The sequence below is a fragment of the Gavia stellata genome, chromosome 22, assembly GCF_030936135.1.
Source record: "Gavia stellata isolate bGavSte3 chromosome 22, bGavSte3.hap2, whole genome shotgun sequence".
Taxonomy (NCBI): domain Eukaryota; kingdom Metazoa; phylum Chordata; class Aves; order Gaviiformes; family Gaviidae; genus Gavia; species Gavia stellata.
In genome coordinates this window covers 4462988-4483828 of record NC_082615.1, presented here as the reverse complement: position 1 = coordinate 4483828, position 20841 = coordinate 4462988, and the positions used below count along the sequence as shown (strand labels likewise).

Sequence of the window (20841 nt, the reverse complement as noted above, 5' to 3'; positions counted from 1 at the left end):
TAACATATTACAAATAAGTGTGCAAAACAATTTCTGTGATTAAATACACATAAAAGCAACATGCAACCTTGACATCAAAATCTGCGTAGAAGTTAGTATGTTATGTGACACTAAAAGAAACTTGTCAAATTTAGAGAGTTTGCAGCTAAACAATTGTAGAGTGAACTGGCATGTCAGATTTGAAGCATCTGTGAAACTAAATTTCAGAAGAGCAAGCCTTCCCTCCCCCAGGTAGTTAGTGCTATGAACGGAGAGCTTGTGTCTATTTCAGTTTCTAGTTCAGTATCTTGTGCCTTAGTTCAGCAGTAAATATTAATTGCCATATAACAATTTGGGGGAAGAGTTTACAAGTCAGTTGGTTTAGTTTAACCTAACTGTCCCTAGGCCAATAGTATTTAGTATGCAACATCCCAAATAAAAAAGAGAAAAGTTTGCAAGTTTAAAGCCATTGCAGAGATGTATACTTCATGCCACCTGGTTCATTTGTTGTGGTAGATGTGTAAGTGGCCTGTCCAGTCCTCCAGTTGAAGCACAGCAGTTTCAGAAGCAGTCAGTACAGCTGTCACACCAGTACCGAGGGTGGTTTTTAAACCTGGAATGGCTGTTCCGCTATAGAAGGAATCACATCTACAAATACAGGAGCTCCCAGTGCCCGAGTGCCCAGGCTGCTCGCTCCACGCACCGAGGAGAGGTTAGTGTGCCCTCAGCTGCTATGTAGTTTGGCACCTTTGACAATTAGTGCCAATCACTCAACAACCCTCGGGATGTGTACAGGAGCAGTGGACTGTGGGCGCACGACTACCCCCCCCTGCCCCAACCCCACACAGCAGGTCAGAGGACAAGCGTGGTTCAAGCTACAGTCATCTATGGCTGGGCGCTCGTCCTCTCCTCCTCTGTTACCTGAGGATGTGCTCAGGGGAGGGGGCCAGGCCGCACTCCTGCTCCTAGCCACGCTGGTGGAGGTTGATTCCATAGTATTTCCCCCCACTCCCAGCCCTTCAGTGGAAGTAAAGCAATGCCTAAAATCTTCTGTTTTCACATCCCTTTTTCTAAGGCTACTTGTACAGATGTACAGCCCCCTGCAGATCGGTTAGTGTGGCAGGCACTCATGTTTACTCTAAAGTCATTTCACAGTTTAGATTAAGAGAAACCCAATAGGCACAAGCTTGTTGAAAGCCACATCTTGAAAATTTGAGTTGATGACAGTAACCCAAAGAGATTTTAATGATGAATACTTGCAGAAATGAGAATAAACATATGTAGTCCACTACTTCAGAGCTTGTTCTGATCATGTTGGGCCAGGCTTCTCAGTGAGGTCTGCTAAACTTCTTGATCAGTATTGGACATCTGTATACTGTCCTTCCAAAGACATGGAATAACCAAGGCAGTACTTTGACCCACGTGCTCCCCTCAACTCGGTCAAAGCTTGTCGTCCGTCATTTCTAGAAACTGAGCATAGACATCCCTTGAGCATTCCCCTTTTTGGTTGAATAAGAACTTGTAGTAGCTGCCATCTGCACATATTGCTGAAACAAAAACAAAGTCACGTTAAGTTCTGCTGTTCCAGAAGTAGCATTCTGTTCCTTCCACTATAGCTTACACTGACCTTTCATGCCAGTGGAATACGCAGCGTGGTGCTCTGGAAGGACCTGAGCTAAGTCAGTCCTCACGCACTGTCAGCCCAGCACCCTGTGCGCTGTTTGATCGTACTCCCTCGCAGTGCTGAGCAGCCAGAGCTCCTGCTCATGGCTGACAGGGACATGCGACATTGCCTCATCTCAGCATTCCCTCCAGCTCAAACCCCATGTAGTTAAAAACCTGGGTCTCCAGACAGAACCCGGGGAAGCCTCCAGAACTTACCTATGACAGCATTTGGCTCTGTTCCAAAGGCACAAATGCATGGAGAGCCTGAGGGAACCTGGAATTTGGAAAAACTCCATTTGGAACTGAAGTATTTGGGGAGAAAGCTGGCAGAGGCCAAACTGAAAGAGAGAGGAAAAAAAAAAAGCATATCAACATAGTAAGGTGTTGACTAGAGTTGATTTAGAACTGCTGGCATGTTTGAACAAGTCGCAAGGTTCACACTAATGCTATTTTTGATTGGCTTTTTATTTTCTCCTACCAAGTATCAGGTAATGTGTACAATTCCCCTTCTAGGGCAGGGGGACCCTACAACTACCTTTCTGGCTTCATGTTTTTAAGTGACTGCAAAAACTGCCAAAAGGATTGATTTTAGTAGAGATTCCTTTATGTGAAGCGTCCACAACATATGTTCACGCTAAGAGAGAACCACTAAAAAACGCCCTAACCTTCTGCTGGAATTCTGCAGCTCCATAAAGGACAACAGAAACTTGGCAGTTGCTGTTAGTCCTAAATCTGCAACTTCCCTCAAGCACAACAGATTACTCTTACCACCTCCAGTAGTGCAGGTATTTGCTACCACTCAACAAGACCAGTGTTTTAAACAGTATTAAAAGGGCAACCCACCCCCCACAAATGCTTCAGAAAGGCTCAAACCCTACCTTGACTGCTTATTTCTTTTAGGGTCCTCTGCAGCAAAAATATGTACTGTGCCGTGGTCACTGGATACGCAGATTAGGGAAGCATCCTGATTGAAGTTAATACTGTAGAGAATACAGACAGTTGCAGTATCTACTGGAACATACCCACAGCTTCTGGTGTACGCAGTTCTGCTTCTGCAGTTGCTGGGAGCAGCTGCCAGCCTGGCCGGCAAGGTGCTCACAGCTGGGACTCCTCCAATTCTGTGGTGCTTTGCTGACAGGATGAACAGCCCCTTCGGGGCTGAGCGCACCCACTCGGAACAGAGGACCTGGTTTGTCAGGAGCAGCAGTGCAGCAGGCCGCCCTGACACGGACACCATGCACATGGGCCACTCTGCCACTGCCGCTGGGAGAAACTGCACAGCCTTTGCCACAAGGAGTAGGCAGGTGTTGGATAAAACAGGCAACACTACTAGCCCGGGGTGCTGCGCAGTAGAAGGAAAGTTTCTCCACTCCTGGGAGAGTGCTTCCAGCAGTGGGTTAGTCTAACTTCTGCCTTGGGCTCTCGCATGCAGAGCGGCACCATGTTGTAATAAACTTCCACTCGCCCCCAGGCACTCATCCTAGTCTCTCTGAGAAGTGTTAAACTGCATCACTGCATCCCCTGTATTTCAGTGGGAAGTCAAAGCCCCCCCCCCTTTATTCAATGCAGAGAAGTGGGCCTATCAATACATACGTTTTTGCCCCAACCCCTGTAGCCTGTGCCAGGCTTCACACAGCTGCCAGCTACTGCTCTCTCCTCGCCAGCACCCAGCAGCAAAGCAGCAGCACTGGCTCAGTGCAGCCCTGGGGCTGTGGGGGAGTTCTGCCTTGTGCCCCTGGCAGCGTAACTCTGCTTTGCTTTTTGAAGGTGACTTGGCTGCCATTTGCCAGGCTGCCTTGGCACAACACTACCCACAAGACAGAAGCAATTAGACATACCAGTATATATTGGCTGCCTGTGATCCTCTTCGTAGCTCCTGGATTAAATGCCCTGATGAAGTATCAAATATTCTTATGAGGGTCCCCTTGAAAAGGAATCAAGCGTTGTATTAGGAAAGACAGAAGACTCTCTACATCTGTGAACGCATCCTAAAATTCAATTTATCCAACCAGCAGGCACCTATGTACACCACTGGGTTTTTCATCTTGGTAGATTTGAGAGAACCTCTCTTAATGATCATTTTTGGGAAGAATATTGATTCCCCCCACACCCCATCACCACACCGTTACAATGCGTTGGTACACAAGCCTGGTACTTAGCTACTCAGCTAAGTAAGTTTCATCCAAGCTGTATTCTAAAGCCCTAGTGCAGCCCTGGCATTAGTTCACAGGCAGTAGAATAGACTGGGGTACAGGCTCTGGTGCCCAGGTTGTTGGAATCATTTCTTTCTTGCTCCCCACAGTGAGGACTCTGTTTTGATTGCTACTGTGCAATTTTTCTTCCCACTTAAGTATAATCAGCCTGTGGAGGGTCTTGCTTTACAGTTAGCTTAGTTGAAACAATCTAGAAGAATTTGTTACCTGTCACATGCTCATTATCTGTATTGATCCAAATCTGGGAGACCCCACAGATGAGTCAGGTTACAGACAGAATACTGCATTGGAAAATGGTACTTCATTTAGAGTAGACTAAGCTTGACACCAGAGATGCCAAACAAGCCAGTGTATCCCAAGTAAAGTGATCAACAATTCCGTAGTACTTTCCTCTGATGACAGGTGGGTATACATTGTCACCTACAGCTCATGTTATACACCTGGTTAACAAATGCATCTCTCCAGTTGCACACCAGTAAAGAACAGAGCCCAGCAGAGAAAGATTCAAGTAAACGTCAGCTTAGTTTTGATTTAAGACATGAGCTTGAGACGTTTTCTTACGCACAGCAGTTTGCCCATACTCCAATTTCAGTTTGACAATGCTGTTTGAACTTTTTCTCTACCAAAAAAAGGAACATCTTAATAAAAATTCAGCAGATTATTACTCTATTTAGCAATAGAGTTGGCAGTTTTAAGAGCTTTGTTTAGAAGACATACAGTAATTAAACTTATTAAGAAAGACTATGGCTGCATTTTCTTTTTTTAAGCTTCTTGAGACTGTGCAGTAGAAACAGAGACTCACTGGATTAATTTAGCTTGTCCTTGAGAAACTCATTTCAGTTGAGCGGAAGAAGGTAGCGAGTGCTGCACTGGCCTCAGGTAGATGGGTACATCTACCTTACGTTCCTTTGGACACTCTGGAAGCAATTGTCCTGCAGGAGATGAAGCCCGCCAGCAGACCTCACTGAAGTTGCCATGGAGAAGGCAGGTCTGCGATTTGCTTTGTATTCTTTCTACATCTCTCTGCATCACCCGAGCCCAAAGGGATTTATGCTATGCAATAGCTTCAGGTTTTTGTCAGCGTGTTGCATTCTTTAGTCCTATGTAACACACGACCGCACACAATTTGGTAAATGTTCCAAGAACCGTTTTATCATTCACACTCTGTATGAAAACATCTGCAGCGTGTGTATGAGAAACGGCGGCAGCGCACCTCCTTCCTGGTCTGTAACAGCAGTTAAGCCAGAGCACAACTAAGTCCTCCACTACGACAGACCAATTTGCGAGTCTTTCTTTAGCCAGCGGTTTTGAAGTGAATTTAAGCAGAAACTAATAAAGGTGAAAAAATGCAAATAAGCTCCCCCCTTTTGTTTTTGAAATTAATACTATTTATTGATGAACACACAAAACATCAACTGCTTGGGCCAGATTCTCATTCAAACATCACTGAAGGGTCACTGCTACAGTCAGCTAAAACATAAACTACCTCAGGCAGGGTATTTGGATTGCTGTTTGGGTTTCCTAAGGGAGCAGTAAAGATAGAAATACACATTGTCAGTCTTTATCTATGACAAATTTTCCACTTACTTAGTTCTATGCCTTTCCTACAAAAGGATGCAACTTCCTATTTTAGAAGGAGTTACTGCACTAGAATGCACAGTAAATCAGAGGTAGAAGGAGATTATTCTTACTTTTTCTGATGCTGTTGCAATTCTTGTTCCCTGCAGGTTTAAAGCTATACAGCTTAAGACTCCTTCATGAGCCGGTATATCGACAGGAGGCTTTTCTGTATTAGCGAGATCCACTATCTGCACGTGCCCAGTATGTGTTCCAGGAAATGCAAGAAGAGAATTATTACTATTTGGACAAAGGACACAGAGACCTGAAAGACAAAAAAAAAAAAAAAAAAAAAAGGAGAGAGAGAGAGAATAACTGTGTAGTTCCCATAAAGTTTTTAGACAGAAGTTTCTAAAAAAAGGAGAGAGAGAGAGAATAACTGTGTAGTTCCCATGAAGTTTTTAGACAGAAGTTTCTAAAATACTGGTAATTTCAGAATAAACAAACATACATGTAGTAAAACAGAATTTCAGTTTAATGGCTATTGTGGTATCCCAAAACATGATCCATCCATTAAGTGCAGAGCATAGAGAAGCAGGGGAGTAGTATAATTTTAACTAGCTCTCATCACTTGATTTTAAAGTAATCTAGCTGTGGTTATCCAAAATCTGGTGGTTTTTGGAGATCAGCTCCATCAGTCTGTTACAGCAAAACTATTTTAAAAAAAATAGTCTCCTTAGCAGCTCAAAAAAAGTATGAGTTTATAATAGGTGATATTTTAGTCTCTGATTATTATTAATCTGATTATTGTCTGATTATTATTAATTCATGTTTGAACTTGATTCTTAGAGCACTTGCACTTTTTTTCCTTCATCACTTTTTGCAGACCATTTGAGGTAAATCGCATCTCTGCCAGGTGTTCTGCTGATACCAGGGAAATTCCTGCAAACTCAGTCCACAGCTGGCGGAGCAGCAGGTGGGTATCACAAGGAGCAACATGCTTCTCCTGCATCTCCCACCTTAGGCCTGCCAGCCTGTAAGTCAGCATGCCGAATCTGCATTTAGGCTGTGCTGCCCGAGCGCCGCCAGCAATTCCACGTTTGCTTCTAGCAGGCTTGAAAACCTCTGAAGATGGGGACTCCAAGCTCAAGTAACCTCCTGGTGGAGAAAATATCTTCCTGACATCCAGGCTGATCCTCCCAGCATATCAAGCACGGCCAACACCCCTTCTTATGCTGTCTGGCACTGTCAAGAAGAGTTTGGCTCCATTGTTCCTGTAACTGCCCTTCAAGTAGCCATAAGCCACCAGCTGCAGACAGCCCTTCACAGCCTTCTTTTTGTACAAGTAAACGAGCCCGACTCCTCGCCCTCCCCGTGCAGGCCACATGCTTTGGGACCCTGGCCACCTTCAGAGCAGGGCACGGTTGTGCCCGGAGGCAGATGTTCACACAGTTGCCATTACACCCCTCCAGTTTCAGACCTTCACATACACAGCTAGTCTTAAGTGAGCCACTGACGTGGGGACATGCTGATCTCTTCCCTGTCAAGCCTCTCCTTCCAGACGGCATCTCCCTTGTTCAATATGACCTACTGCAACAAAACCATCTCCCGAGGTTGAACCCAAGCCCTATCCCTCCCACGCCCTACCTGGAGCCTAGAGCTGGCCTCACCACACTAGCCAGCACTTGCCCTGTGGTGCTAACATCGTCTTGGTTCAGGATACCTTCTGCCCCTTTCAACAAAAGACAAACCCATACCTTGCTATTTAAGAACAGTAGCCATTTGCCAATTAGGCTCTTTGTGACACTGTAGAGAATAGTTTGCTAGACACTTCTGGCTCTATTAGAAAGAGGGACGATGCACTAATAGAGCTTGTGTTTATAATTAACTTTCCGCACAAAGTACACCAAGTTTACAGGTTCTTTACAGAAGAAAGCATATAGCTCTTACAGAAATCAAATCCATAACATAACAGGAGTATATGAAAAAGCTTTCCTGTGCCAAGTATTAATAATTTTTAATAACCATTTTATAAAAACAAAAGCATCTCCAAAGGGCATGGCTGTAGTGCAGTAAGTAAACTCTTCAATGACTTACTAAATGACTGATTCAGGCAGCTGAAGCTAAATAGCATGTCAAGAACAGAACAGACTTGCTTCCGTTCCCCAGCCCACATATACAACTAACCTTTAGGGTTGTAGCAGGTTTCAAAGACGTGCAACTGGTGGGGGTTGTGTGTGAATGTGAAAACTTTAATCATCGAGTCCAAGACTACCACAATTCTGAAACAGACAAGAAGTTCCTATGACTTGGGGTGGGTAAAACAGGACATATACATTAATTCAGATCTGCAAAGGCTTTCTACTGATTTCATGGCTATATTCTTCCCCCCTGCCCCCCCCCAACAGACTTACAGCCTTGCAAAAACCCATGCAGCTATGAGCCTGCAAAGCACTTGTAGCCAAAGCTGTGACAACAGAACCCCTCCGCCCACACATACACAGACTCCAGCTGCTAAAGATACTCTTGCTCTAGAGACCCTCTTGATTTCCCTTCACACTCCTCCATACCTAGAAAACCAGTCAGCAGTAGCCACCTGAGAACATTTCCCTACATTAGGGGCCAGAAAGTCTTACAGGCTTTTCACCAAGGTTTCAGGTACCAGTATACTCGAGCTGTGATCTGTGAACACCTAATGCTTGCCCCCAAAAGCCTGTTTTATCTTTAATTGCTGGTGGTGTTTATCTAGGCATTAAAGCAGGATCTTTTTCTTTCTACAAACAGCTGGAAATGAGTAAGAACAGCATGCAAATCCAAGCTGCGCATTTGGAACGTGTTTTTTGCACCTACCTATCTCTCCGCAGCTTAACTGCTTTGACTTCTGTAGAAAACTCTATCTCAATGACTGTCTTCTTCTTCAGGTCATCCCAGATCATTACTGGAACAGTGCAGAGGTTGCATTAGATCATCAAGGCATATCTAGAGATCCACATCGTCTCCGTTAGAACAACTTCTAGTTTCTGAGCAGGCTAATTGGGAGGTGCATCCAATAGTTAAGCAGTTACAGACTGGCATCCTGCTCACCAGAAGGTATTCAGCTACTACGTATCAATCCAGTCTTTCCCGCTGTGACTCCTGCAGGTAGGAGCTCGTAAAGTCTAACCACAAAAGCTGACAATAAAAATACATTTTTCTAAAGACAATCAGCTTTTTTGTTTTGCTCTGAGGGTTATCAAAGAAATAAAGCAGCAGTCAAAAAAATAAAAGTAGCATATTTTCCTACAAAGCTTGCCAGCCAGGGACCTTCTCCCCCTCAGGCTGCTGAGCCACAGCGTCTCTTTGCAAAGTTACCTGTGAGACGTACAGACTCTGTCACCAGGTCGGGGTGCTGGTCGTTACAGGTTACCACCAGTTAACACCGCAACAGCTGTGATGCAACTTAGTTCACCACATTTACTTACACCTGCTGCAACGTCCCCTCCATCCAACCTTCGGAATACCGGACCCCAGCTGAAGGCATTTGGTTGGGGAGTTCTTTGGGCAGTTTCACACAGATAGCAAGGCAGACGTTTACAAGATCTATTCCTTGAGACTCACCTTTGTTAGGTGGGTACTTCGGCTTTTTTCCTCCACCTACTAGTGCTAAATAGTTGCAACGAAACAACATTTCCACATGGCCGACACCACCTTCTAGAAATTCTGAAAGACAAATGTTTTTGTTTTGTTTTTAAAGTGTCAGAACCTGTTAAAATGCCATCTGATTTTATACCACTGTTACAAGAAAACCTCGCATTTTCTAGCACTTCTCTCAGACACCTGAGAAGAACGGTATCTTCCCACCCTGGCTGACCTTGAAAACCAGAGAATCCTCTAAGACTGAGGGTGACAGACAAGAAATCCTGACTAAAAAGGTGGGGCTTTTTTGTTTGATTGATTTTTTTGTGCTTGTTTAAGATTAGGATTCTCAGCAAAGTTGCTTTATTTTTCAGAGCAATGAAGATCACCACCATTGCTGTCACACAGTTGGGACAGGCCTCATTTTCATAGATAGAAAACACACAGCAAGGTTTAAAAGTTATATTAAAACATGCTGCGTGTGAGGAGATCAAGCAGTATCATCACGGCAGCTTGATCATTTCTATTATACAGTGGGTTTGTAAATACGTTTAGAAGGACTGTCCGGTTAGCTCAAATTCATTCCCCTCACACACACACATTTCAAGTCTGGTGTTGCTCTATTATGCTAATGCCATGCGTTTAGAAGAATACCAGTAGTTTTCATTAGCCATGAACCTTTTTATTTGCAAGGGGATTTGTCTTTATAGGCTTGGTGGATTTGAGGGCAGAAGGCAAAACGCACACGTATGTAACTGAACTGGACTCTGCAGTGCTGTTCTCTGGAGCGTACCCATAGCTGCTAGAATAGTAAGAAGTACGGTCCAGCTCCAGCCAGCCTCCACTCGGTGATGCAGGAAACACAGTGAAAGCAAAACAGATCAGCTGGTGCAGCAGTTTCTCATTTATAGTGCAAGGAAAAGGTTGGTGGTTTTTTTTTTTTTCCTTTGAAGAATCTCAACTGCAAAGGAAGTAGAATTAAGATGCATCCTTACGGTGCGAGCAGAGGAACACTGTATCAAGCAGGAGATTTCATAATAAAAGAATTTTTCTATTTGATGACATTTGAGTGGGGGCTCGTCTTTGTTTACATAGCTTAAAGGGATACTTGGCATTCCACTGGGGAGGGGGAACTGAACTGTCAGAAGGAGAGGCCGTAACTCTGGCCTCTAAGGTAGATGAGCAGAGTTAAAAACAAACTTTTACTTTAAAAGACTGTCCAACACCTCCACACACTGGCAGGTTGCAGCAGGAAAAGGCGGATGAAACTAGTAAACCATTTCAAAGCTAGAGGAAAAGTTGAAATTTCACAAGGACTCTAGAGAGACCTACTGTCAGAAATAGCGATGGGAGAAAACAGCAAAAACATCTGAGGAGCCGGGAGGAAGCACTACCATGGAAAGATGTAGACATATGCATGAAGGATAGGAAAAGGGAGATGCAGTTAGACATTAAGAAGCACAGTACATCTGGATGAGGAATCTGTGTCAGGACTTGACCACACAGCGCTGAAGGTAGATGCCTGGAAAGATATCCACAACGGAGCAGTAAAGCCTTGGATTTCGTACAAGGCCTTGTGGTTTCTTCAACAACACTTTTGACTGCTGGGTTTCCTTCCCAAACAGTTGTGTTTGGACACTACCCCCTTCTGCACCTGATCCTCCTCCTAACTCTATTAAAGCATTTAAAGCACGACAGCACATTTTGCTATGAAGAGGTATTATCACCGCAACAAAAAGTCTTAAATTGTCTCGGGTTATCATTCGTAAATATTTTAAGAACGCGCAATGTGTTCTGACTCTCTGTTAGAACAGACACTTTAATCGCTATTTTTACAGTTCCGACAGGTGATGCTTGGATGGGGAACTTCATGGAACTCCTGGATATAAGACAGACAAGCCAGCGTGTAACAGTTAAGACTTGGTTTCATCCTGGGTTACAGAAATCAATCAAATAGTCCCAGATGGAGCTTGTCTATCTCAGGTAGGTATATGAAAGATGAACAAGCTTTCTTTGTGTACCTATGCAGCCAGCACAGTCTGACCTCTCAGAATCCACAGGGAAAAGGCAATCTGACTCATAAGAAACATGTCACCGCAGGAGTCCTGGAAGTATGTCCAGAGCTACTGGCAGGGAGAGTTTTGACAAGGAACTCAACAGGACTTCAGGCTGAATTCTGATCCTTTTAGCACACTATGACAGATGATAGTCCCTAGACATGTTGCTTGTGGAAGAATTTTTAGTATTAAGAACAGAAAACAGTTTGTCAGCTTTGGCCATATGAACAGTGACTGAAATCTCTTACAGCACTAGAGAGTGAAAGCATGCCCATTTCACAGGAATTGCCATTTTAAATACATTTCTCCTCTTATTAAATCCTTTCTGTCACCACAGGTTGGAAGCGCTGGGAAACCTGTTTAGCATGGCAGCTTTCTTCCTTCATTTAGGGTTAGAATCACATGGCTTCTTATTTTGACTCAGTTATGTTTGCTTTCTAATAAAAAGCCCCATAATCTGTTAATATAGCTCATCTAGTCATTTCTGTTAAGACATATGATAGTAGGTTTACCACCTTAAGACCCTCCCAAATTTTTTAAGCGTACAGAGAGTATTAAGTTTAAAGTATTAGAGGTCTGAGCTTCTGAGCTCACAGTGCTCTTGCAAGCAATACTCTACACAAATACGAGAAATGTTACATTCAGCTCTCCGGTGAAAAGACAGTAGTTTTATTGCTGCACTAGATCATCCAGATTATTGCATAAGAACAGAACAATTTCTCTTGACAGTGCATAATACCGCTGCAGCGAGCAACTCTTCTCCCAGTTGTGAATAACCAGGCAACTTATTGCCTACTCAGGACTAAAAACATTAGCAGCAGCTAACGCAATTCAGCCTCTGCAAGAAGGTGAGAGAAATTCATCAGCAGCCAGCTTTATGCAAATTAATAGCATCTAGACATCTGCCCAGGCAGTGGCATAAGTGAGAGTCCCTTTGGGACCGGCATGGACTTCCTTTCTTGAGGCTTTATTCAAAGCCTTCCAGCGACGGAACAGTGAAAGCTAAGCAAGGATCTTACAGAAAAAAAAACAAGGAGGCTGAGCTTCCAACACCACAGAACTAGCATGGTATAATAAATAAGCATTTTACCTTGTTTCTCTTTTTCTTTGAGTGGATCTGCATTATAAACTCGGAATCCATTTTCCATTCCACATGCAAAGCATCCTGTAGTAAAAAGCACATATATATATATACACACACATATATAGTAATTGCGAGATACACTCAAGAACTAAGCAAGAGCCAGAGGGTTAAGAGAGCATTACTCGCTAACTGCATTGTTAAACTCCAGCTGAAGACCACTTGCAGGCTTTGTTAGTGATTGCAAGTGAAAACCCTTTAGAGAAGTTGTCCTTTAGGCTGGCCTCTATTGAAAGTGGAAAGTTCTCAGTATTCTTTTTAGACAGGTGAGAAAACAATGGAAGGAAAGGACAGCAATTCCCAACCCATCTGTATCCTATGCCATGCACTACAGAGGGAAGGAAACCTGCATTTTAACTTTTACGGTCCAACAGTCATTATGAAGCAAAATCCCTCCTTTCTTATGAAACCCAAATTTACACAGTGATTACGACTATATGAAGTATGATCCATTGTTCATGTTTCCACAGAAGAGAGCTTCTCAAGCACAGTTTTTAAGAATGCTCTAATGAGACCCTCCTACTGTCAGATGCCAATAATTACATGCCAATAGCTTAAGTCTAAATCAGGGAATGATTAGAAGCCAGATTAAAATACTCCAGAAAATTACTGTAGTTACTTTTACTTAAGAGCGTTATGCATGTGCCTTTTTAGCAGAATCCATCAAGTCACCAGTATCCTGTCCTGCTGTTTTACTCGCTAATGGGTGAATGCGGTTGCCAATATAAAGAAATGCCAGGGTGAAGTTAGAGCAGTTACAAGTCATTAAGAAGCAGCTACTGTCACTAGAGGCAGACCGACAGAAATTTACTTCCTACACAATTTATGTGCACTGGATCAAAAAACCAGTTAAGATCTTCAAGGTACTGGAACAGAGATATTCAAATTAGTCTGGTTTTACTCTTGTGCACTGCAATGATTTGAACCCCCCCAAGTAAAATTTGAGGAACTGTGTCTAAATGCACCTCTTCCCCAAACTCAATACCCAAAAATCACAGGGTGGGTGGGGGAAGGAGGGAAGAAGTCTTCACTCTTCAAATAAGGTCTCCAAACCATTTGCTCCCAGCCAGGTGAGCCATGATTTCCTCCGCACAAGACTGGACTGGTTTGCTGTGGAGCGATGGCTCAGAAGCTGGCAAAAAGGGTCAGCCTGCATTAGGCTGTTTCAGGTATTCCTGGCACTGAAGGTTCACAAAGAGCCAGCATGGTCCTCATAACACGGGCAACTAACTAACAACTAGTATGTGGTTTGCATACTATCAGCTTAATACAAGCTCAATTAAAAAAATTGCATATGCCCACTGAAGAGCAAGTGAGCAACATTCAATACATGTCTCCTGTTACTCGTATCTCAATGCAAGTTAAGATGTCAGAAGAAACAATACAACTGGTGACATCTTTTTGTCATAACACAGAGCAAACTCAATGTTCTCGCATAAAAATACAAAAACGGATTCTAAACTTGATCTTGACAACAGTATTAGTTTAAAACTCCACAATTTGTGAAAACTAGCGCAGTCAATTTCAGATTCCTTTTTAATACTTCATCTCATTCCAAGTAGGACCACTTTAAAAAAAACAACAAAAAAACCCAGTCAACCAACCAACCACAAAAACCCCAACCAACCAAAACGCAACAGCAACAAAAAAAGGCATCATGCATATCCTCTGCTTCACAGAGCAGTATCTTACGAGGTGTGGGGGGGTGTATGTTTGGCAACATCCGTAGGGTTCCTATTCACTGAACTCACACATACAAGGCAGAAACTACTACAAGACCCATTCAATGTAGAAAGGAAACAAATTAACTCTCTTATTTTACATATAGTCACTAACAGCAGGGTCACAGACCTGAAATACCGGACTGTTCTAACAGTACAACAGTTCGCTAAACAGCGAGGAAAACAAAACACAGAAAAAACCTACTCCCCCAACCCAAAAGACTCACAGGCACGACTTCACCCTGTCCAAGATTTTGTAATAAATTAAGTGCAAATAGTTCTTGTTTACACAGGTAAACATACCTAGAGAAGAGTAGTTAACAAAATATAGTAATTATAGAAAGATTAGTAAACATATCGAAATAGATGCTTTTAAATTAACTATATTCGTTTTACCTCCTCCCTTCTCAGTGCATCACTTTTTAGTTTGCTCGGTCAGTTGAATACGTAGAAGCGCGCTGTGTTGAAATCACAGCACTAGTAAGCTGCCACCTCGTGCAGCATACTTTACTGGGATAACTAGAAAGCAAATTACAATGGAAACATTTCTCTCTACGTAAAACAATACTGTACAGCATGAGAAGGAATCTGTTTCTGGTGGCTGTAGTGTGTATCCGTATAATAATTTTTCCAGCGACAGTTTTATAACACACTATTGTATTTCCAGGAGAGACGAAGGAGAGGGATGCTGAAACTGTTCTGTAGTAAAGAGCACTGTGAAGTTTTACTTGCGCTAATACTAGCAGCTTATAACAAACCCAAACGGAGCGTTCCCAATGCAATAAAATGCAGACGTTACATTTCCTGTAGCACCACGACAGCTTTTCTGCAGGGCTAACCTCGTGACTGAGATGTGGGCTGCTTTTAAAAATGCAGCTACTCCCAAGACGTTAACCGGAGACAATACATCAGAACTGAGGGAATGTGAGTAACGGCGATATTCCCCACACAGTCAATCATTACTGACAGAGATACTAAGTTCTCAGTCCTGGCAATCCCTGAGCCAAACAAGATAAAAAACCATACAGGAAGATTATTGCTACTCCTTCAATTCGAGGTTACAGGAACAGCTTTGGAGCCCAGTGTTTCCCACCTGATTGATCCCAGCGTTTACCAGTGGTGGGATCACAAATTCGACAGCTACAGCTTGTAAGCTCTTATGTATGAGAGAGCTGGAGAAGGGCTGCCAGAAGAGGGAATTGCTGCAATAATAAGTATACTTCCTTCCACAGGAAGTTCACATCTCATTTTAAGAAGGGACAGACGTGCTGTCAAAGAGCCACAGACAGACAACAACTCAGATAATTCTGTAATAATGAATTAATTTTTTTAAAAAGTATTACCCTAACCCGCAGTTGTGCTTCTTCCTACAGTAAAAGTACTATTTGCCAACAGTCCCAGCAAGGCCACAGTGGGTTTTGTTTTTCTAAAACCAAAGAAAAAGGAAGGGATAAATTAATGACAGTCCTAGAAGATGCCACAAGCTGCAGGGGATGTGCTGACATAAAGAAATCTGCAGGCTTTAGGCCCCAAGATCCAGAAATTGAAACAGTGAAGTCTTGGGAAGTAACTACGGCAGGCGCAGTTCCTAGCACGCCAGTTTTCCTCGCCACGGCACATTTGGTCTAAAGCCATAAGAGAATCCTACTCATGTTTATGGGGTCCTAGAGCGAAGCATTTCAGTCCACTAGAAGAGATCAAACGAATAAGCCAAGTGTTTCAACACCAAAACAAGTCTACACCTCAGTTTTCAAAGTAGCTTCAGACTGCAACAGTGACAAGAGAAACTTGTCAGGAGTATACACACATACTTTCTGGTGTGGTAATTTATTATGATATTCTGTCTAATCATTTCTGTAAAGCACTTTAATGTCCTTCTGAAAGCATTAGAAAAGTGCCTGAAATCAGGAGTATACCAGCTTGAAATTAAGAACCCAAAGTCAAAGTATTCTGTTCTAAAACAACTGAAAACACCTTGCAATATGGGTCTTCCATTTTTTCCGGTTATGTTGTTTTTGTATTTTTTAACCTAAAAACAATAAGTGGCAAAGGCGCCCAGTATAAAAAATATAGTATCACTCAAAACGGAGTAAGGGAAACACATTTCAGAACCACTGCAGATGCTAGATTTATCACTTGTCAGTCATGGAAGACTTGGAGAGACTTATTAGATCATTCCTCCCATCCTCCCATCATTATGGGATGGGCTAGTCTTAAATTACTAAGAAATTAGGTTATTGTGACAATATATGCAGACACCCACACTACTAAGCTTCAGCACTCAAGTGACTCATATTTCTATTTTTGGTAGAAGCAACAAGGAAGAAGTGAGCTTTTTCCTCTTATCTACTCTTCTTTGAGCAGCCAAAGATTTAGCTATCCTTTAACGCTTTGAAGAGGGCCTAAACTAGCGAAAAGTTAGCATGCTACCTACAGTTCTGAAGTCATCATTCCTAAGCAGGAAGAGCCCTGGGAGCCTGCAAATGAAAGCCAAACATGTTTTCTCCGCAAGTTTTTTGTTGTTATTGAATTGGCCGGCCAGGCTAGGTAGGATGGGACTTGAACACTGTCAGCTCACAGATTCTCAAGACAAATTCCTTAACATACTTTGGATGTGACATAATTCAAAAAAAGTCTTTATTTTGCATTTACTGCTACAGAATGTAAGGAAGCCTGTGCAACAAAGAACAAGTTTCACGCACTAACATGGTGTTCTAAAGGCATTTTGCAGTAAAAGAGAAACTTCTTACACAGTTCTCTTTATAACCCAGCCCCCATCACAGGCCAAGCATCAAATATCATCGCTTCATTACAGACCCCCGCAGATTTGAAATGAAGCTCATCCTCACAAATCTTTTTCCATCTCTGTTGCAAATGCAAGATGAAAACAAGTGCAGAGTTGCTGAAAAACCAGACTATTCTATTGTTTTCAAGTCAACAGGATAGCACAAAGAGAGCTACCAAGAAGCTCACTTCATCAAGAGCTTGGTATACTACTAACAAAATGGCATTGGAGATGTTAGACTGGAATAAACAGAATAATTCGTGTTTACACACGACTTCAGCTGCCTCAACAACAGGTATACGAACTACAGTCTACAATGACAGAAGCTGCAAGACTGTCTTAGGCAAGACTATTATTTGTTAAGACAAGAGGATGTTACAAAATGATGACCTTCTATTCTTTATTCCACAAAAATGACACTTACTCATAAGACTGGTGCTATTTTTATACTGCAAAAGCAAGACGAGGCATATGCACCCCCTTTTTAGAAAAGGCCTTCCCCTTTCTAACAAAGAAAAAACCAAACCCCAAGCATACAGTTCTGAAGCTTTCCAGCGGTTCGTCTATCTGTAGTTGTCCGCCAATATGATTAGTAGTTTTAACCACCATTTTTAAAATACAAATCAGGCAAAAAAAAAAAAAAGTTACACCACTAATTTTGAATGCAAAGTACTGACACTGAGAAAGTGACATTTTGTGAGTTACCTTTTCAGTAATGCAGTTGCAGAAGTACACCGCTTTAAGCGCAGGATTTAAGGCAGACTTATAGGACCAGCCAATTTTAAGCAGTGCAACTTGCAGCAAGTACCAAAGCACCATCTGAGAGGCAGAAGTATTTGAAGACGCGCACTGAAGACGGCTGTTCCTCCTCTCCCCCCAACCAAGTCTCTCCGAAGCGGCTGGGTACGCACGCCAGAGCTCAACCAGCAGTTGTGCTGTGAACCCCCACCTCTGCGAACAGCCTTCCCGGCTTTTTAAAGCCGGGGCTAAGTCTACCACAGCTACTGCAGCGACCAGACGGCGGGGATCCCGCCGGGGGCGAACCGGGAGGCACACCGCGAGGGGCACCGCGCCCCGCCGGCCCGCCGCCTCCCGAGGGACGGCTCCGCAGCCCCGGGCAGCCCGCAGGCCCCGGGCAGCCCGCCCGCCCGCAGCCGAGGCCGCCCACGCCGGGCCCCGGTTACTCACCGCTGCCGGGAGCCGCGGCGGGCCCAGACCCAGCGCGGGCGCCGCACCCCCCTCACCGACTGCGGGCGGTTACCTCCGCCGGGCTCCCAGCCGCGAACCGCCACCCCTCTGCCGGCACGAACCGGCTCCCCAGGGCCGGGCCCGGGAGAGAGGAGCCCCCACCCCGCTCCAGGCCCTCCCCCGGCACCGCGCCGGGCCTGCCCGGGCCCGCTCCCCTCACGGCGCCGCGCCCCGCAGCCCCCCCCCGGCCCGGCCCGGCCCCGCCACCTCACCGTGGTCCTGATTGAAGCCGGCGTAGAGCAGCCCGTTGCCGTGCGGATTGGCCGGGAGCAAGTTCATGGCTCCTGCCCGTTCGCGTCCGCCCGCCGCCCTTTAAACCATGGCGGCGCCCACCCGCCCCAGCCCCGCCACGGGAGCCCGCCCGAGCCGAGCCGAGCCGAGCCGAGCCGAGCCGAGCCGCGGCGGACAGGCCGGCGGCTGCTTCCGACCCTGCCAGGCAGCTCTGCCGAGCGCGGAGACCATCCACCCGCCAGGGTGAGGAGCGCCGAGCAATCGAGCAGGGCCGCGCCCCGCCCCGCCCCTGCGGCCGGCGGGGTGATGGCGGCGGGCGCGCCGCGCTCTGAGGGAGGGGGCCGGGCTCTCGGCGGGATTGGCCGCTGGGCTGGAGAAGGAGGGTCTGCTCCGGCTAGATGCGGCTCTGGGGAGGAGAGATTTTCTCAGGGGGCTGCGTCGGGGAGGTGGCGCAGGCACAAGGGCCCACTGCGGGCAGGATCTGGCTGGGGAGGGGGCCTCCCCTCACCCCCGTGGTGGTGAGTCCGCTCTTGAGGGCTCCCGAGGAGCACGGGCCTGGAGCTTCACCCCTTCGAACCCTGCCTGGGCCTGGCAGGCCTGTGGGGACCCCCTCTTCCTCACAGGGCCATCGCAGGGGGTCACCCCGGGCTTCTCCCGGGCCGCAGCAGGGCTGCTGGCTGTGGAGCTGGGGTGGGCGAGCCAGGCCTGGCAAAGCCGGAGCTTCCACCCGGTGCGAGTCCCGGGGCACCACCACACAGGACAGTACAGCCCCGAAGGACCATTTAGTAGAAGGCTCTCGCATCAAGGGCATACTGAGTATCAAACTAGTAAGAACAGAAGAAATAGTTAGAATATGCTAAAATAGGGCATCCCCTAACTTCACCAAAAAAACCCAAAACAAAACCGAAAAACCCAAACACCGCCACCACCATGAAGAAAACTTGAAAACTTGGAAGTTTTCAAGACCCAAGGCCCTGAGCAACCTGATCAGTTCAATAGTGAACGTACTTGAAGCAAGGTGATGGGCCCCAGGGCCTCTTCCCACCTGAGTTACTTCGTGACTGTATGATCAGCTGAAAGCCCACACTTTGTGTGCTCACACAACCGCCAGCTAGTCCCTATCCTTCACGTGCCTCCACTTCCTTTTCTATATTTGCTCTGTACCTTCCCCCTCAATGGCTTGATGTTGTATTTCAGACTTGTGACCTACTCTTCTCCACTGCAAACATCTGTTCAGAAATGACTACAGCTTTTCAGTTTACAATGGCTCATTGCAGTCCTGGAGCCATCTACAGTGACCAGTTGGGTACATGATTCTTTGTGCATTCATATATATAAAAAAATAAAATAATCACATTGCATCTTTGCAAGATTTTGTTTCCTCAGGCAGTCAAGAGACTTGGTATATGAAATAACAAGCCCTTCTTAGCTTTTTTTTTTTTTTAAATCTTCCTCTTTCCAACTACAGGCTCAGGCTGTACTTGCTCCATGTGGGATTGCTGCAGGCATTACCAGAAGGGAGGAGTGCTGCTCTAATCTCTTCTTCTTACCTTGTCTTTATAGTGGCTGGCAGGAGGGACAGAGAATCTGACCTTGAGGACACACACATCATTAATGCTCTCTCCAGCTAGGCATTCTTACTGCATAGCACACATAGAAAGAAAACAAACTAACGACCTTGTGATCGAAGAGGCCGAGATGATAATTCGGAAGAAACTTCAAACAGTATGGCAACGTGCGTGGAAGAGAACTCTTCATCCTGCACCCAGCGGCTAGTCAAACATAACCAGACCGCTCCCAAAGTACGGCTGTCTCGCATTCAGGTTTAACTTCTTGTAGCTGTAGGCCGCTACGTACATTTTCTCAAGCTGTGGCGATGCAGTTTGTACAGTCTGAGAGCTTGTCCCCGGCGCCTGCAGCTCGCCCGAAGGCAGACCGGCAGGTGGAGCTTGCTTAGCACCGAGGGAGCAGCCGACAGGAATTCCTTCCACCGCTCTTCCTTTTGCCATCCAGTCTTTAACTAGGAGAAGACTCGCTCTTGATTGCACATTTCTTTAAGTAGTGGTGCATTCATTCGTCCAGGTCCTGGTGTAACTTTGGCATTTTACTGGCTTGAATTTTCCCTACTCTCCTACACAGGCTGTGGACATCTATGCTGATGCAGAAGGAACATCTTAGGTATGTAACGTGATGGTATCTCACAATAGCAAGGACACCTAGAAGAAACTACACCATCGCCTCAAAGGATTGTTATTACTCAGGAGAACAAGTCACACCATTCCTTCACAAATGGAAGACTTGATGTGTACGATTTTCCATATTTCAGTTAACAATCTTGAAGACAGATGTTGTATCAAAAGCATTACATGATGCTTTTATACGCTTCACATTCCTGGTGTCTCGTTCAGGTATATTGTTCCTCAAATTCTTCTAGAGGAAGATAAAGACAACCTTCCCCAGTTAAAGAAAGAATAATAGGATTTCTTTTCCAGAAACATTTATTTATTTTTTAAATAGTGTTCTTCCCTTATAAAGCAACTCTTCAAGTCATGTTCCTTTTACCACAGTGTCTTTGGCATTTTCCTCCTAGAACTTTCTTGTAGAGTGGTATAAAATGTAATTTTTTTTT

The 20841-nt window shown here is 44.9% G+C and overlaps 1 protein-coding gene across 1 annotated transcript; it reads right to left on the bottom strand.

Moving 5' to 3' along the window:
• Positions 1-921: 921 nt before the first annotated feature.
• WDR45B (WD repeat domain 45B) lies at positions 922-18272 on the bottom strand. The gene is made up of 10 exons (XM_059827964.1): positions 18194-18272; positions 12177-12251; positions 9012-9113; positions 8265-8352; positions 7602-7696; positions 5549-5739; positions 3483-3568; positions 2523-2624; positions 1861-1982; positions 922-1526 (listed from the first exon to the last, which is right to left on the bottom strand). The coding sequence occupies exons 1-10, from the start codon at positions 18258-18260 to the stop codon at positions 1420-1422; spliced, it is 1035 nt and encodes a 344-aa protein (XP_059683947.1). The 5' UTR covers positions 18261-18272; the 3' UTR covers positions 922-1419.
• Positions 18273-20841: the final 2569 nt, after the last annotated feature.

Excerpts from the sequence above, each read along its gene's own strand:
- WDR45B (XM_059827964.1), bottom strand. The coding sequence starts at position 18,260 with ATGAACTTGCTCCCGGCCAATCCGCACGGCAACGGGCTGCTCTACGCC. Across the intron at positions 8,353-9,011 it reads GAAGTACCCACCTAACAAAG|TAATGATCTGGGATGACCTG; the intron begins GTGAGTCTCAAG and ends GCACTGTTCCAG. Across the intron at positions 1,983-2,522 it reads AAAAGAAATAAGCAGTCAAG|TTTGGCCTCTGCCAGCTTTC; the intron begins GTAGGGTTTGAG and ends TCTCTCTTTCAG.